At 40.9% G+C, this 17,240-nt stretch overlaps 1 protein-coding gene across 1 annotated transcript; it reads right to left on the bottom strand.

The window, feature by feature from the left end:
- Positions 1-500: 500 nt before the first annotated feature.
- LOC100549516 (acyl-CoA (8-3)-desaturase-like) lies at positions 501-16,508 on the bottom strand. Its single transcript, XM_019615467.3, has 12 exons — positions 16,247-16,508; positions 12,971-13,081; positions 11,414-11,611; positions 10,278-10,379; positions 9,987-10,115; positions 8,559-8,619; positions 7,853-7,929; positions 6,989-7,086; positions 6,451-6,547; positions 5,241-5,320; positions 4,443-4,568; positions 501-4,263 (listed from the first exon to the last, which is right to left on the bottom strand). The coding sequence occupies exons 1-12, from the start codon at positions 16,469-16,471 to the stop codon at positions 4,212-4,214; spliced, it is 1,356 nt and encodes a 451-aa protein (XP_019471012.2). The 5' UTR covers positions 16,472-16,508; the 3' UTR covers positions 501-4,211.
- Between the last annotated feature and the right edge of the window lie 732 nt (positions 16,509-17,240).

Below are 17,240 nucleotides of genomic sequence, written 5' to 3' on the forward strand. Positions count from 1 at the left end.
CATGGGAATTCTGAGTATAACTGGAAAACCTGGACACCTGGATGTGATTGTACCCTAGGAAACGAGCAAAGAAAGCAAGAGAACTTCAGACGAAATTGGAAACTTTAGAGAACTGAATGAATTTATCTAAACTCAAAGGCCAGAAACCGGAGGATATACTGGAGCTTTGAGCACTCACACTCAGGAAGTACACTGGGCAATGGGGCCAGAGAGGCAAGTATTTCAGTAACCAAGTGAATTTGGGGATGGAGCTACCCGGGATCTCTCCGATAAATGGTCAGGACGGTCTAAGTATGAAAATGTTTGCTGCAACATACAATGTCAGTGCAGGATTACACTCAAACTGAGCTGAAGAATGTTGCTGATTAGTATTGACAGAGGCCTGGGGAAAGATCAGAAGAATCACTACTATGAATGTGGGACCAAGGAGTAGATTGAGTACAACTGAATCCCCAAGAAGAGATGCATCTGGAAATGATTTCCCAATATCCAGTAGCGACTCAATGCTTAAAAATGGAACAGGCAAATGGAAAATTGATTTAATCTCTTTGGGAGTGGTTGTGGGGGACCATACAGCAACCCCACCCATTTGATTGGAGCGACAGAATGGTGACATGGAAGTAAACATATAGAGGGGCATCATTTGAGAGATTCAGCTAGACGAAAGACGTTTCACTAAATTCAACTTAGAGGTATGTACTTTGGGAATGCAATCCGGACTGTCATCTGGGGCACCTTTAAATCTTATAGGAGACATCATAATGCTCCTGGAAGCAGTCCAGACAAAATAAGGTACTGATGTAATTCTGGCATTAAACGCAGTTGAAATAATAACGAGCTTAAAGGGAAGAGAGAATATTATGATTTGTGGGTAAACCACAGAAGAAAGTAAATTATCAGAAAGGAGGTGTTCATAGCTTTACTCTGATCTAGAGTTCCAAAAGACAGAATTGATGGGATACCAACCCCATGAGAAAAATAATTTAAATAAAAGCAATTAAAATGGAAAAAGAAAATGCAAAAAGATGACAGGATGATGGATAAATCAATTACATTCTCAATTCCCTCTGCCATTCCCATCCCCAGGCTTCAGTGAGGAAAGAAAAAGTACACCAGGACCAAGTAATTACTCCTTGTTGTCTCATTAGAAAAATCAATCAAACAATCCAACAAACAAATACAAAAATCCATGCAGACTGACTAGATCTGGATCACCTGCTCCTTGCCCCAAGGTGCAACAGTTCCTTAAGGTCCAAGAGAGAGATAATAGCTCTTACACACTCTGGCAATACATTGAAGCCATCATAATCAGCAGCAGTTGCTGTAATGGATTATGGGGCTGAGGTCACTTTAATTCACAGGGACATATCCCAATATAAAAAAAAAAAATAGATCGCTGAAAATTATTGCCTTTGGAGACAGGAGAACCTGCTGGTAAATTCGTTTTTAAATTACAACTGGATTCCTACTTTCCTACACAGAGAACTCAGCTGTGGGAAACTGCTGAGGTTCCCTTCACTCTTACCTGCAGCAGCTTCACTTGTCTTCCAGGGCCTTCTGATGAGTACAGTGATCCTCCGAGCACCTTTTGTTGTGCTTTTGTTGGATGAAAAGCACTGTTCTCTGTGTGCTGAAGCCTATTCCTGACAATTATCCTAAACCTTCCCTGACTCTAAAATTTACCCTCATTCAAAACACCAACCCTAACACCAAACTGTAAACCAAAGTCAGGTACCTTGGAATGCTGATCTGTAATCTCTATCTCTAATCATTCCCCTAACTCTAGCCCTAATCCTGAATGAGACCCAAGTACTAAACTACTTCTAAAACTCCTAACCTAACCCTCATCCAGACACTGACTCACTCCAAATGCTTTCTGGGCTTCAGGTGACGCTTAGAGGACTCTTAAGGGACACCTGTGTGCATTTGGCTTGTCTGAATTTGTCAAGGAGAGCCCTCTGGTGGACACCAAGAGCCTGGATCAGACTTTATAGGCAAACCAGAACTCCGAATGCAGTTTGGATACCAGAGGAGGGAGGACTCTATGTGTGTTTTGTTGACACATAAGAAAGTGGAAGTGTTTTTGGTAGACCACAAGTGCCTCAGAATGCCAATCCTACATCCTACTATTTATCCTAACCCTAAAAATGTCTGTATTACTAAATGAAACACTAATCCTTGATGTCTAAAACCCAAACCTAACCCTATTTGTGACCAAGAAACTGACCTATTTCTAGTAATTTTCAAGCGCCTTCTGGTGAGCTCAGTGGCCAAGTGCCTTTGGTGTGTTTTACCTGAATCTGAGAGAGCTGTGAAGTGCACCGGGGCATTTGCAACCATTTTGATTCTCCTCTACAGTCAACAAGAGTCTTGTGATGTGCATCTATGGACTTAGAAGGACTTTTTGTGTTCTAGACATGCTTGTTGGTGTGCTTTCTGGTGCACACCAAGATTTCCAGTATTCTGGGCATGCCAGAAATTTCTGAATGCATTTAAGCAAGCAAACAGAGCCTTCTGTGTGTCTTTCACTGACATTAAAGAATCTCTAGTGCTCCCCAGATGCCATTAAATGTAAAGCCTAATTCTGACATTTACCTTAAGCCTAAATTGATCCTAAAACTTACCCTAAACCTAAAAGCAAACATAAATCATGACCCTACATTTTAACCCAAACTCTAATCCTAACCCTGAACTTCAACTACAAAGCCTAACCAAAGTCTGTCAGGGCCCTTCTGGATAGCAGCACAGCTCTCTGGTAAGTCAGCCATTCCTCCATTTTATGTCATGTACTGTAAACGTAAACGTACTGAGGGTGCACTCTACCCTATTTTCCAGCTCATTAACAAAAATTAATGCCAAGGCCAAGGCTCAGCTGAGGCCAAGAGTTAGGAGTGGAAAAAAATGACAAATTCTAGGAGTTCCATTGTTGCTGGGCTGCAAAAAATTTTCATCCCAAAGATTTTTCCCCTATGTTATCACCATGTGTGTCAGCCAAGGCTCAGCTAAGTCTGGAGTTAGGATCCAAAAACGTTCCTGTATTAGAGGCTTCCCCAGAGTCCTTGTTTTACCCGTTGATCTAAGCCAGAGTGATCATTTTGCTTTTCAGTACACCCGGATGTCTTCCACATGCCCCAGGGCCCTCAGAGTGCCTTTTTGTGTCCCCCTTAGAACCTCCACACACCTTCAGAGCTGCAGTGGGATTGGTGAGTAGATGATGATCTCTGTACCTCATCTTTTCTTCCAAGTCCTTTGTTTGTAGTGCAGAACCTCTTATCTTCACTGTAACAGGAAAAGCTGAGTGGAAGTCGATGGCTCTATTCTAAAGCTACAGTTGATTTGTAGACTTTTATGATGTACAGTGCACATTTCACTGCTCATTCGCTACAAGAATCTCTCAGCTGACTTCTCAGGAGCAGAACTAAGGATGATATTTGTTCAGAGATGCATATTACAAATACTAAATAGCACAGCATAGGAAGCTTATACATGGCTCATCACTACACAAAGTAAACAAGTCAATCAATGAATAAAGAAACTCTGAAAAAAGCAGTGAGATTGAGTGGTATTTTTTTCCTGGCATCTGAGGATGCCTGGTGTTGTAACAAATAGGATATTCTGGAGAGCAATGATGAGAGAAACATTTAAGATGTTATTCAATTGTACATAACTATTATACTCCAGGCATAATTTGTAGTTTATTATTATTATTTAAGTGCATTATTTGGGGCACTGAGCTAAGTCAAAATCCTGCGTATTTTTCAATGACTTCAAATAGGAAAGCATTATATTAAGCATTAAACCATACACAAGAGGAGTATCTAAAAAAAACAACCAACCAACCAACCACCAACTGATCAGAGGAGACTCTGGCATGAAATTAAGTGTGTCCAGTTGCACCAGTCCATAATCTGACTTGAGCACATGCTCAGAATTGCTTCTTGGCCACATTTACTCAGACACAGTTACAAAACATTCCTCCCTGATATAGCAATCCAGCTCCTGCTGGCCTTATTCACTTGTAATATATCTGAATCAAAATATCTGGAAAGACCAAAAGAAAAATTCAGATAACTTCATATCTACTGCAATCTGATCCTTCCATTGTTATCCATTTTATTCTTCCTTAGAGTCCTTCATTGCTCCTGCTCTTAGCCTTGCTGGGGATGTAAAGATGCGGCAGATTGTGAATGGTACCATCAAGCCTTGTCTTCCTATTTGTGGAGGTAGGCATCAAGCCAGAGCTCTCCTGAATTCTTCAAAGAGCTGAGAGAAAAAGAATGAGAACATTATGTCAAGTTTCTTAGGGGGGATGTTTCTGGAGACAAGGGAAACAAGGATTTCCACTTGTTCTTGTAAAAATGAATGTCAGCCTTTTTCTTAGAACTCCTACCTCTCCTACATCCTTCTGCATTTTTGTCTGCAGTGTGTTAACTGTTACTTACTGCACAATGTCTGCAAAGGCGGTGAGCAACGGCTTGCATTGGTACTCAATGCCATGTTTGGCACACAAGGATTTCACTAGTGGAGCCACCTTCCAGTAGTTGTGTCTTGGCATTGTAGGGAATAAGCTGTGAATAGGAGACAAGTTCTCTTCCAGTGCCCCATCAGAAATTTTATCTTTTACAAGTTTCTGTTCATTATCACTTCCTAAGAATCTCATAGCCCACACAAAACAAGACTTGTTGCTGCTCCTGTATTTCCCCATGGCGTGCCTTTAGCACAAGGAACTCAATATTTTCCTGCTTCCCCCTCTTCCTTATTTTTGTACTTCAATCTCTAGCACCTCTGAAGCAAGGTTTCTCCAAATTAAGTGATACTGTAAATTAGAAGAATCTATTTTTGTCCACTTTTCTCCAGAAGTAATTATCTTCACAGCTAGTCAGCACAGGAATGGAAATGACTCTATCCTTCAGTTTCATCTCAGTTTCGTGAATAATAGTGTTAGTAGTTGATATAGGTAGACCTAAACCACTGCATCAGATTATAAACAGGGTGCCTTGGAACATACATTTAAGCTTCTGCTTTGGACAGACATTGCTGCTACTGAGTTATTTAACAGATCACATCCATATTCAGTTTTCCAACTTCCTGCAGTGAAGGTTTTGAATTAACACTATGATGGTCTTTATAATTTTCAGTCTCTAAGACAAATTCACTGGTGTCTACAACTAATTGTAGGATTCAGTGCAAAGAAGGGGGGGGGAAGGAAGAAAGAAAAAATTTTAAGGGTATATACTCACTGATGTTCAATCTGAAAGTTCAGATGCCCAGTAAACCAGTCATTGAACAGAGACTGCTCAACATTACATGTTGCCTGGAGCTGGGAAAGGGAAGAAGAACAGCTAAAATCAATACAGATTGGTGCCTTTCATTTGTCTTAAGAGCATGATCATTTTATTCTATTATTTTATTTTAGCCTAAACTGAGCTACTCACAAGGCAGGAATCATATTCCTCCTTCAGCTTTGTGGACCAGCAGTATTATATAGACTGGATAACATGGATCATGGTAAAACAAGGAGCTGGCTCTGTGCTCCTGTGAACGTGTGTGAACAGACAGTCAAATGTTCATCCTCAAACCTATGTCTGCAGAAAGAGCAGGTGCCTCTGTGAGAGTTTTACTGCTGGACTGCAATGAGTTACTGTGCAAAGAGGAGACACCACACTGACATTCCACTGGTGCAAAGGAGCTCAGTCTGAGCAGGACACAAACTTTCATCTCTGCAGAAGGGGAAAATGTTCAAGACAGAATATTACAGTAAATAAGGAAGGGGGTATGTTTAAGAAAGAGCTGAGGCCTGTATTTGATTTTAAATGGCTCATGAGTATGCCATTGCCGTTCTCCTTTACCATTACTATAACTGTATCCTATTTTCATAGAAACATTTCAGTCAGAAAAGACTCTAAGTTGATCAAGACCACCACCTACCTAACTACCAAATCCACTGCTAAACCATGTCCACGTGCCTCTTAAGTACCTTCAGGGATGGGAACTCTACCAATTCCCCAGGTAGCCTGCTGTAATGATTAAGGCGTCCTTTCCATGAAGAACGTTTTCCTTTTATACAATCTAAGTGTCCCCCACTGCAAGTAGAGGCTGTTTCCTCATATCCTATCACTTGTTACTTGAGAAAAGAGACTGATACCCACCTCACTACATCCTCCCCTCAAGTAGTTGCAGATACTGATAAGTTCTCCCCCAGCCTCTTTGTCTCCAGACTAAACAACCCCAGTTCCCTCTGCTGCTCCTCATATGTGGTTTCCTGGTCCCTTCATCAGCTTTTGCTCTTCTGAGCACCTTCCAGTAACTCCATATCTTTCTTGTAATAATCCTATTAATCTTCACCTCCAAGTTACCAGTGGGTTTCACCCTTAATGCAATACAGCAGTTTCTTTTCTTGTCGTTGGAATTTGCACCAGTATGGCCACAATTACTGAGTACATGTTTTACCTGGGTAGACACCCAGTCCAAATTCTTGTCGTAGTAAATATCCATTGGAATATGGTTCATCTGTGAAACCCAGACAAACCAACTGCTCTCCAGCATCCTGTGCAATCAGACAAGAGGTCAGAATTCAGTAACAGATAAGGAAGTCAATGATGAGCCACCAAAGTGACAGCATAGGCCAGACTTGGGGATAGATGTTAGAACACCAGATTTTCCTATCCAGCACCTGGACAAAACTTAAGTTATTATGGATTTCATAAGGAGTTATGAAACTTGCACATGAAACTAGAAGCAGAGCCTATTTCCAAAGCACTTAACAGTATGTAAGGTATTTCTCAATTTGATTATTATTCACTGAAGTCTTTGCTTTCACAGCTAGTGAGGCAGCACAAAACTGGAGTTAACGATTAAGCAGTTTTAGTTTAACTTCAAATTATAAGAAGGAATAAGAGGAAAAATAAGGAAGAGGAAGAGAAACATAGGCAGACAGATTAAAAGAACACACAAAGGAAAACTAAAGAAACTTCTAAAGAGATATTACCTGAATATAAAGTAATATGCTAGGAGACTCTTCATTTCTAATAGTGATCCATAAGTAAAAAAGAATCTGATATAGAAGGTCAGCATACAGGCCAAGTCCTTCCAAAACCAAAGACAACAAAAGAGAAAATCATTAGATATTGCATTTCTTTTCTAAACATCATATGTACAAGATAAATTTCTGTATTTAATTTCTGTTGGTTTTTGCTGTGTGTTTTTTTTTTCCCCCCATAGAATGACTGATCTAAGGAAATCCAAATTAAAAGAAGCTAGCAGTTTCTTTACACAGCTTGCTATAATTGAATTTGAACAATCAGTCCTAGTAAGTGGATTAATTTATTAGCAAATAGTTAAGCATTCAAAAACACAGCTTTAAGACTTGTACCAAATCACTGACTGTGGCCCCTCCAGTGAGTAGCATGCTAGACAAACTACTTCGTTTTGCCTAAAAGTTGGTCTGTTGTTCTGTACTCATAACACATGCAAGAGAAAGAAGACTGAAGCATAAGCACTGGCTGCCTGGCATGGGAAACAATGCCAAATGCATTCACACTGCTGACAAATCAAGCATAACAGTTCCTATAAATCCACATTCCTCTGTTTCTGACCAGTATGGACACACAATTAATGATTTTGCAAGAGATGCAAAGCAGTGCAAGGCAAATAGCCTGTTGCTCTTGCCTTTATCATCAAAGTAGGGAACAATGTGATTAGCAGAAAGTATTCAGAGCCACTGAAAGAGCTGCACCAAATTGACTGCAGAATTATGCCCAATAGAAAAGCATACTGTGTCATGCCTGAGCTCTGAGGAGAAGGACTGGAAGCCCACAGCTAACCCCTTGGTTGCACAAGCAGCAGTACTTACCACCCAGTACCTTTTCGTGTATGCAATATAAAATGTGTGGCAGTGGAAGTAGGTGGGAAAGAGGAGTGGAGGAAGAGCTGTAATGGAGAATTCATCATCACTGGTGAATCGTGCTGCTTTGCAACAAGAATAAAGCTTTGCTAAGATGGGAGAAGGGTGCAGAAATGAGAACCTGGAGATCAGGGCAATGATAGTGGAGAAGTGAGATCTCTGAATTTTTTTCCTTTGTTCTGCTTGTGCACTTTAATAGCCATATAATATATAGCTGACGTAAACAGTCCTTAGAACACTCACCTCACTCTTCCAGATAACTTCTCTAAATAATCAGTTAAGAGTATTTCTCCTTTTCTCTCTACAATTTTAACATGACCTAAGATAAACATTCCCCACAACAAATAGGGTAAGTGGAACAAATGTAAGCCAGTTGGTTATAAATATATTAATTTGGTCAAGAATTGTACAGAAACCTGATCTCACACAGAATCGTTGGCAAATCAGGAGTTCAGAGCATCAGTTATGATGTCAGAGCAGGTTATTCAGGATTATATCCAGTTAGGTCTTCAAGCTCTCCAAAAATTAGACTCAGACTGATTGTGTTCTATGATGCAGCCACCCTTAGCTCTGCTCAAGCCCTGCAGATCAGAAGTAATATCTACAAGCCCCATTAGTTTTCCTCATGATATCACAGGAAAATGAAAATACTCACTGAAGAAGAAATATTTGTGCTGGTGATTGTATGGCATGTATTTTTTCTTTTTGATCCCAAGCTGTGAAAATAAACAATAGAATACTGAGTGGAAATTAAGCAACCTGTATGGTTAACTTGCCATTTCCCAGCCTCTTCAACAGGAGTTATTCTGGCACACTTCCCACAGCCCTCATTATTACTGTCTCCCTCTTGTGTACCTGCCCTATTATTTACAAACCAAACATGCCTTTTCTATAAATCCCATTTCAGATAGCTTCCTTAATACTTTACAGCTTTGTAAAGTCCTTCAGAGATGAGCAGTTAAGCAAGCTTCTTTTTCAGTAGGAGAAAAGTGAAATGCAATTGCTGAAAAGTAGTTCTAAATACATTTATGTCAAACCAAAACAGAAGTACCAGCCCATAGGAAGGACAAAGCACTTGCACTGATACACAGTAGGAAATAAAACTGCTGTCACAGATACCACCATAATCTGTGTTGAAGAGGAATAATGTAGAAAAATTATACAAGAATGTTTTATCTGCTAAAAGATGGCGTGATTCATAAGTGTAAGAGTTATGATAAAAACTGAGTGAATAAAAGTGAATTTCAACTGTTTGATTTCTTTGCTCGTGTATTCCTGCTAAGTTCATAATTTAGTGCAACCTTAGATACTTCAAATCTACGTTGTACTATTAGTCAAAAAATAGTCAAGTTTTCCCTTTGTGTACATTATCTATTTTCTTATTTAATTCTATATACTTAAGTATATAGAATTTGCTTCACGCTGGCAAAGGTATTTTTAAAAGAAAACTCATTCACTGCTCATAGCTATTTCAGCAAGGCCTCAAAAAGCAACAAAGTTATGCAGTGAAGGGCTGTAGCATTGACTCAGGTTATTGCTTCTAGTGATGGCCCATCAGCACAAGCAGAAAACATCTTATGTGGACAAATGACATCTGCCCTAACCAGTCCTAGAGAGCAACAAGAAGAGCTACTGGTTCTTTAGCCCTGATGTGCCAGCTGCCAGTCATATCAGGCAAGCATGCCAGCAGCCTGTATCTCTAAGCCTCAGACATTAGCATCAAGTAATAATCCCATGTAGACATGCTTGATATTAATCTTTACAGATCACTAATAATCATTAATTGCTGAATTATTATACAATCCACTAGGCCATTAAGTTGCTATAGCCATTAGCAGTCCTTTTTCTGTTGGGAAATGCACTTGTCTAGTTTGTTTGAAATGACTTATCAACAGTTTAAGTGATTTTTAATGAACATAATAAAAACTGTGACCTGTTCAGAAAGGCTGAAGGAGACAGAAAACAACATTTTCTCAGAAACTATAACCACACCTTAGCTTTAGATATTTTTGATATAATGTGCTTTTGGTTGGTCCTTCCCAGCTCCTAGTACATGGCTGCACGCACACACAGACATACTGACCTCCACAGAGAATTTCTTCCCCAAAGTAAACAAGAAAGGGTGCATGTCAATGTCAGGATCTTTCCGGAAGCAGTTGGGTTTGGAATGGTGTCGAGAATGCAAAAGAGTCCACCATTTGGCTGATGCCCCCTGTGTATGTGAAGAACAGAGTATGATAGCTACAGTGTTCTCAATGCCAAACCCTCATTAATTCCCCTTCTTCACCCAGTGCTGAACACTGTCTTCAGGGCACACACACTTTTGCAGGAAGATCATCAAATCTAGAAAGTTATTCTGTGGTCAGTTACTTACAATCAAATGGCACATCACGAATTTGTGTAGCAGGTGGTTCCACTTTGTCTTCCTGAAGACTGAAAGATGTCCTAAATCATGTTGTAACCATGAAGCCTGGACCTGAAAGGGAGAAAAGGAAAGTCTGGGAGTGGTACAAAAGAAGAATAAAGACCAGAACAATGTAATAGCTATTATTTACTTTGAGATATCAAGATCTATTAGTTGGACACTTCTACAAAGCCATAGTCAGAAAGGAACTAGGAAATTCTGATACTCTTAATTTCCACACAAGATTCTTGTCTTTAAACTGGAGAGAAATGGATTTGACAGATAGCCCATGTAGTGGATAAGTAATTGGCTCAAAGTGACACTCAAAGAATTACAGTTGCTCCATAGCTCAACATCCAGGCGGAGACAAGTGGCAAGCCGTGTCTCTCAGTAAGGCAAGGTGATTGTTCCACTCTCCTCTGTCTTTCTGACGTCCCACCCTCAACAAAAGAAGGGCTTGGACCTGTTGGAGGGGATCTAGAGGAGGGCTATGAGGATGATCAAAGGGATGAAGTACCTCTCCTACAAAGGAGACAATTTTTTTTCAGCCTGGAAAATAAAGGCTTCAGGGAGACTCTGTAGCAGAGTTCTAGTGCTTAAAAGGAGACTACAAGAAAGATGAGGAGAGACTCTATCATAGTGTGTACCAATAGGACAAGGAGTAACAGTCTTATACTAAAAGGGTAAATTCAGGTTAGACATTAGGTAGAAATTCTTTACTATGAGAATGGTGAGGCGCTGAAACAAGTTGCCCAGAGAAGCTGTGGAATGATGCTTTGAGCAACCTGATCTAATAAAAGGTGTTCCTGCTCATGGCAGAGGGTCTGGAAGTGGATGATTTTTAAAGTTTCTTCCAATCCTAACCATTCTATAATTCTGTGAATACATCTTCAACAAAAAAACTTAACAGATTAGGCATACTGGAACCTCTCCACACGCAGAATTTCCTCTTTCTACCTTCTGTTAAGAAAGGCCATATACAGGATGTCTTCTAAAACCAAGAAGAGCTATGCCAAGCAAGGTAACAGATAACTGAATACTGCAATGGTATATGTATGAAAGTTGACAGAAGTGCATGTGTACATGCTGTGGACTCTGTTGCTTACCTGGGAAATGGTCAGCACCAGCATAGAGACAATAAAGGGCACTAAGGATGTCCCAAAGTAAAAGAGAATGAGCCAGGCAGCAGTATCCAATAGGAGAATGTGAGCAAGGTGCAGGAAGAAGAAGAGTTTATTCGGCTCCAGAAGTCCCATTTTCTCAACAGAGGCACGCAATTCACGGAAGTCTTTTACCAGCATTTTCTGTGGGAAGCACGAGTGTTACACATTTCTTGCTCTCAGAGTATAGCACTGCAACCTCAAAAGACCACCCCTCTGGTGCTTCGTTTGTCATCTCTCTGGCAGGTAACAGGGTTTATTCAAGAGATGTCTAAGATTGTACTATCTTCTGGATGTTACTGGTTCACGATCACCAGAGCCCAGCACTACTCAGACATTGTCAGAAAATAGAGAAGGCATGTAGATGAGATTGACATATAGCACCTCTTCTCAGAGTATCAAACTGGAGGGGAAAATGTGTGCGTGTGTGTCAAGCACCCAGCAGAATGCATACTAAACATATATGAACACAGCATACCATGCTCGTGGCAGCCATTTGGATGAAATTATTCCTCTTCTTCCACTACCACTTCCAATAGATCAAGGTATGCTTTCACTTTACTGTTCCCAAAATTAAAAGGGGAAGGCCAAGTATCTGTGTAAAAAATGGCACTTACAGTCCAGCTGGCTTTGTACTTATGACCATGGAGGGTGGATCATGGAACAGACGACTACAGCATAGGTGATCGACAAACCTATCTAATTCTTTGACAGCTCAGCAGGTACCTCCCAAATTTGATTTCTGCCTTAATGAAGTCCAACCTAAAGAACCCTGCCAACCTAGTTTCATAATCATTTCTGGGAAACAGAGTTGCAAGCAGTAAGGCACATGAACGCTCTAGTACAGGCCAGCTCTAAGAAATAGGCAAAGCATGGCCACAGTCATGGCCCAAAGGAATAGGAAACAGACTCGGACATAAGGAAGCAATTATGTCCATACAACCCCAAGGACAATTGTATTCCAAGACTACTTCTGTTATATTGTCTGCACCTCTCTCCTTTCTTTGACATGCAAGATTAGTTATTTTCACACTGCCATCGTTAGTGCTTCTGTGGATGATTATGCGTTTTGAACTTGAGACTACTACTGAAGGCTGTCTATGAAGGAAATGAATTAAGTTTCACAGTCTGTACTGTAAAGGCTAATACACTACCTGCATTCTCTCCCTGCAAATACCTACAGCAGAAAGGAATAGAGTCTGAAGAGAACTCCTGAGTTGTTGGTTAGCTCTTTCTCAAATTAACAGAAAGAAGAGGAGTTAATTAATATTCATGAGAGACAAGGCTCTAATTTATATAGCTGCTGTGATAAGGAAAAAGCTTAGAAATGACATTTTCAGCCACCTAACATGAATTCAGACCAATACTCATGTACTATTTCTAAATAATTTAAAAAAAAAATTGTTAAGAACATGGATCCCATTGTTTTAGAAGCTACACTGATACAGAAAAATAAGTTCTAATCTCAGAATATTTGTCTTTGACTTATGAGGATGGACTTACATTTTTAGTGGGCTCAATACTGGGTTGATCTGGTGCCAGCTCCCCTATCTGCAGTGGCTTCAAGTACTTGTTCACCAGGAACTTGTCAACATGGAATGCTACAAAAGCATCCTACAAATGCAGAAGAGTTGGAGATTAAAAAAAAAAAACAAAAAAAAAAAAACCACAGTGTTACTACCCTCAATCTGCCATGCAGGCTAAAACATTCACTTGGAGGAACCACAATGACAAAGACTGCTGGTTTACCTTTCTACCTCCTCCTTTTTTGACCTTCCATGCCCCCCTCCCCAGTCACCTTTGCACTACACGCTTTTAAAGTGAGATCTCATTTCAGCTGGTAAACTGAGGATGTCTGATTTCCATGACTGCAATTACTCAGTTGTTATGAATATGCGAGCTGTGGTGCTTCTTGTTCACAGGCATGAGAGATTTTGATCTTTCAGAAATACATCCTTCTCATTGGCTGCATTCTTACTTTTCCCCAAGTAGACATATAGCATTTACCTGTCAGAGCTCTTGGTGTTCTAAGTAGCCATGGAAAACTAAATTAAAAGTAATACAGGTTCTGAAGGAGGAGGTAGACAGGTGATAGCAATGTGAAGTCTGCTTTAGGAGACAGATCAGAGCAACATTTCAAGCAGCTCCAAGTACAAAATTCCACTCCCAAATTAACTAACACAGCATGTATTTCATAAAAGACCAAGTGATACAAGCAACTTTTTCTTCATACTTTGAGATACTCATACAGAAATGAATGTAAGGATGCAATTCACATGAACAGGCCTGGTTAGGTGTTAACTGATCTTTCACAAAGATATAAGCATGAAAAAACAGCAGTCTGATGGCTTCCAGGCAGGGCTGGGGAGAAAAGGGCAGAAAAGCAAGAGACAACTCCATTAATAGAGCACTTAGGGAGTAGCAGCTGGAGCCCTGAAGGGAATAGGAGTGTACACTTGGACGTGTTACAGCTGAGACTAAGCTGGAAAGTGGTCTGTAGGAGTTAAACTCCTCCATCTGTGGAAAACTGCTTTCATACATCTAAACAAAGGGTTTCAGCTTAGTGCTCTGCTGGCATGCTTTCATTTAAGCCATCTTTCATCTGAATCAATTTTTGCCAGTGTAGCCACACTAGAATTAGTGCTTTACTGCATTCCAGCCCCAGTTTGCTACAGAATCTGTCCCATATTCCAAATTTCAGAATAGGTCTTGTCACCTGTTCAACTAATTTTGAGGCCTGTGTGCAACACACTAAGTACTGAATGCACAATCACTACCAGAGGTGAATCTGTGCCAGCAGTTCCCACAATGGAATTCAGCAATAAACCGCAGTTCTACCAACAAGCAAACAAACAAGCAGCTTCTTTGCAAAACCAACTACAGGAAGGGACACTATTTCATGTTGTTGCACTAAGAGGCATTTTTACAGTTGCCAAAATGAAACAAATTTAACTAAATTGTAACTAAATTGTAATCCTAAGAAAAAATCCAGTCTCAAAACAATTACTCCCATTTTCTGTCACTTGATTCCCCTCTTCTATCCTTTGTGAGAAAGAAATCAGCAATGAAAGGAGTCTAATTCATAGATTTGTGCAGTGTGAGCTTTGTTAACATTTTGACGTTAATCATACTCATTTTCCATTCTTCAGATTCCTCTTCTTACTCAAAGCCTTCCACAGTTATCATCCTCCAAGCCTGGATGGTACCATCTCCCAGTCAAACTAAGGGTTTGTTGGGATTTTTTTTTTTAATTTTTTTTATATTAACTAAGAAGTATGTGGGATTCATACTGTCTCGTAGCACTGCACTGAGTGCTGAAGAGGAATTTCGTACTCTATCAGCAGCATTCAAGTTGTTATTCAGCGTGAAAATAAAGTTTTCTATAAACAATAAAACTCAGGTTCATATATAATCAGGCTACACAGAGAGCAAAGAGTCCACACTATTAACTTGCCTTCCTTCTGCTACAGGTTGACTAGGGCCAGCACAGCTTGCTCTGTACTTTATTACATGACTCTGCAGCATAGGCATACTTGTACCAAATATTCCAACCAGGCATTTTCCTATTATGGTGCACAGCTTATTTCATATGCACATGTGTGAAGACAGTTGAGTTGGGGTCACACAAAACTGTCTGAAGTCTGTCAGGGCTTATCATTTGGACATGATATCCATTAATAAAATGCAACTCAAATCCTAGAAACAAAGCCACCACTTGGGCTCTTCCAGCAGCCTGAGATGAAAGAAATCTGACAGTACTAACTAAATAAAAGGAACGATAGAAAATATAGAACACAAAGCATTGCTAATTTTCATAACCCTCAAATATCCCATTCATACAGGAAATTCAGGAACTGATAATCTTCCTTGTGTTGCTCTTTCAAAACACAGAGTAAGGAAGCAATCTCATTTGCCAGATCTTTGTGGACATGTTGGTTTATCACTTTTTTCAACATTTCCTACATATGCCAGAGGGCAAGAACTCTAGGGAATGTGCTTAATGTTTTGATGGGCATTCCCACAGATTTCCACGGCATTAAGATAGACAAGAATGGTGCTGATAGATGTTTTTCTTTGTCCACAGACTAACATGCCAGCAGTTGGTATTTAGCAGATGCTTCCAATTTTGTTGATCCAAAGGATCAGAAAGCCCATGGGTTATAACTGTAGAAACTTTTCTGCTTGTGAATGCATGCTGCCTTGCCTTTTCCTACAATTATATGGGATGACACTGAGGAGGGGATACCCATCCTAGAAGGAAAAAGAGCAATCACCGTAGTTACCTTATGGCTGTTATGGTACCTGAGGCAGCTTCCTCACTTTACCCCAGTTAACCGCTGCAGTTATAGCAGCTGTAAAATAAGATCAAGAGATAAGAGTAGTCCTGAGGACACTGATGAGATATACAGTTACAACCTGATTGCCCCAGGGCTAAGCCTTTTCTTAAGCACCTTCATTCCAAAGGTGTTCAAGGCCAGGTTGGTTGAGGGCCATGGGCAACTTGATATGGTGGAAGATGTCCCTACTCATAGCAGGAAGTTGGAGCTAGATTATCTTTAAGGTCACTTCCAGTCCATTCTATGATTTACCAGTTTCCATAGCATAAGCTGGAAAGCTTGCACATACCAACAGTACCACTGAGCCCGTTGCAGCCCCCCAACCCCCATGAATTCCCAGCACAATCACTCCCCATGCTCTTACAGCATGATGCTGGCCAGGCAGCCAACACACAGCACAAGCTGGTGGTGAGCATCTCTTCCCCATCTTGCTACCTCTCACCGTGACATCCTGCCCAGCGTGGCTGCTGATAAGAAGGGCACCACCCGGGTGCCTCCGGTAGAAGTGGCTGATGTCATACACCTTCCTGTCGATCACCACCCAGCGCTCCTGCAGTGCTGGGCCCCGGCCCGTGCGCTGTGCAACCTCCTCCCAGGTGAACCATCGCATCACGGGTTCGGCCACTGCATTCCCATCCTGCTTCCTGTCCCCATGCTGTGGAGCCATCCTTCTGCTCCTCTCACTGCTCAGCCTCACCCAGCAGCCCCTCCACCCTGTCTCTGTACCGGTATATAAGGGTTGGGACATGCCAACGCAGCCCACACCCACCTCGTTTTCTCACTCCATCTTTCAGGAAATACAAGTGGTGTTGGCAAAGTGACAGCTGCAGGCAGAGCTCCCCTGGGCTTTCCTCTTCCCAACCCCCACTCAACAAATCAATCAATCACTTACTCCTCAAGGTCTCCTCTTTTCAGCCCAGCACCCACACTGCAATGCAGGCAGGCAAAAACTACCCATTAACTACCAGGTGTTGAGTGTCAGACCATGCAATTTCTTATTTGTGAGTTTGTTTTGTTCCCAAGACTTCCGATGTTCTTTGTGCAGGGAAAACTTCACTAAGAAAAATACACTTCTGATTAACTCGCTACCTCCCAAAATAATATCCCTCTGCAGTTCTGTTGGGGTATTACATCCCCTTTAGTGAGAAATATGAGTTGCGCAGAATAGGGCAGGAAGGAGGAGGCTTCCGTGGTGCCCCTTGCATTAATAGGACACCTCAGAGCTCTGCACTTTGTGCTTCTGTTACCCTGGGTAACCCTGGGGTGGCAAACACAAACTGTTATGCTAGGTTCTGATGGTAAGCTTTCTCTCCCCTTTTCTCTGTCTTGTAAACTACTGGGAAAAAAATTTCAACTATTAACTTCAGGAAATTAATGTTAATTACAAAACAAAACTTGATTTAGCTTTTCCAAACTTCCTTAAGCAGTCACAGCAG

Source organism: Meleagris gallopavo, chromosome 5 (assembly GCF_905368555.1).
Source record: "Meleagris gallopavo chromosome 5, MGAL_WU_HG_1.1, whole genome shotgun sequence".
Classification (NCBI taxonomy): domain Eukaryota; kingdom Metazoa; phylum Chordata; class Aves; order Galliformes; family Phasianidae; genus Meleagris; species Meleagris gallopavo.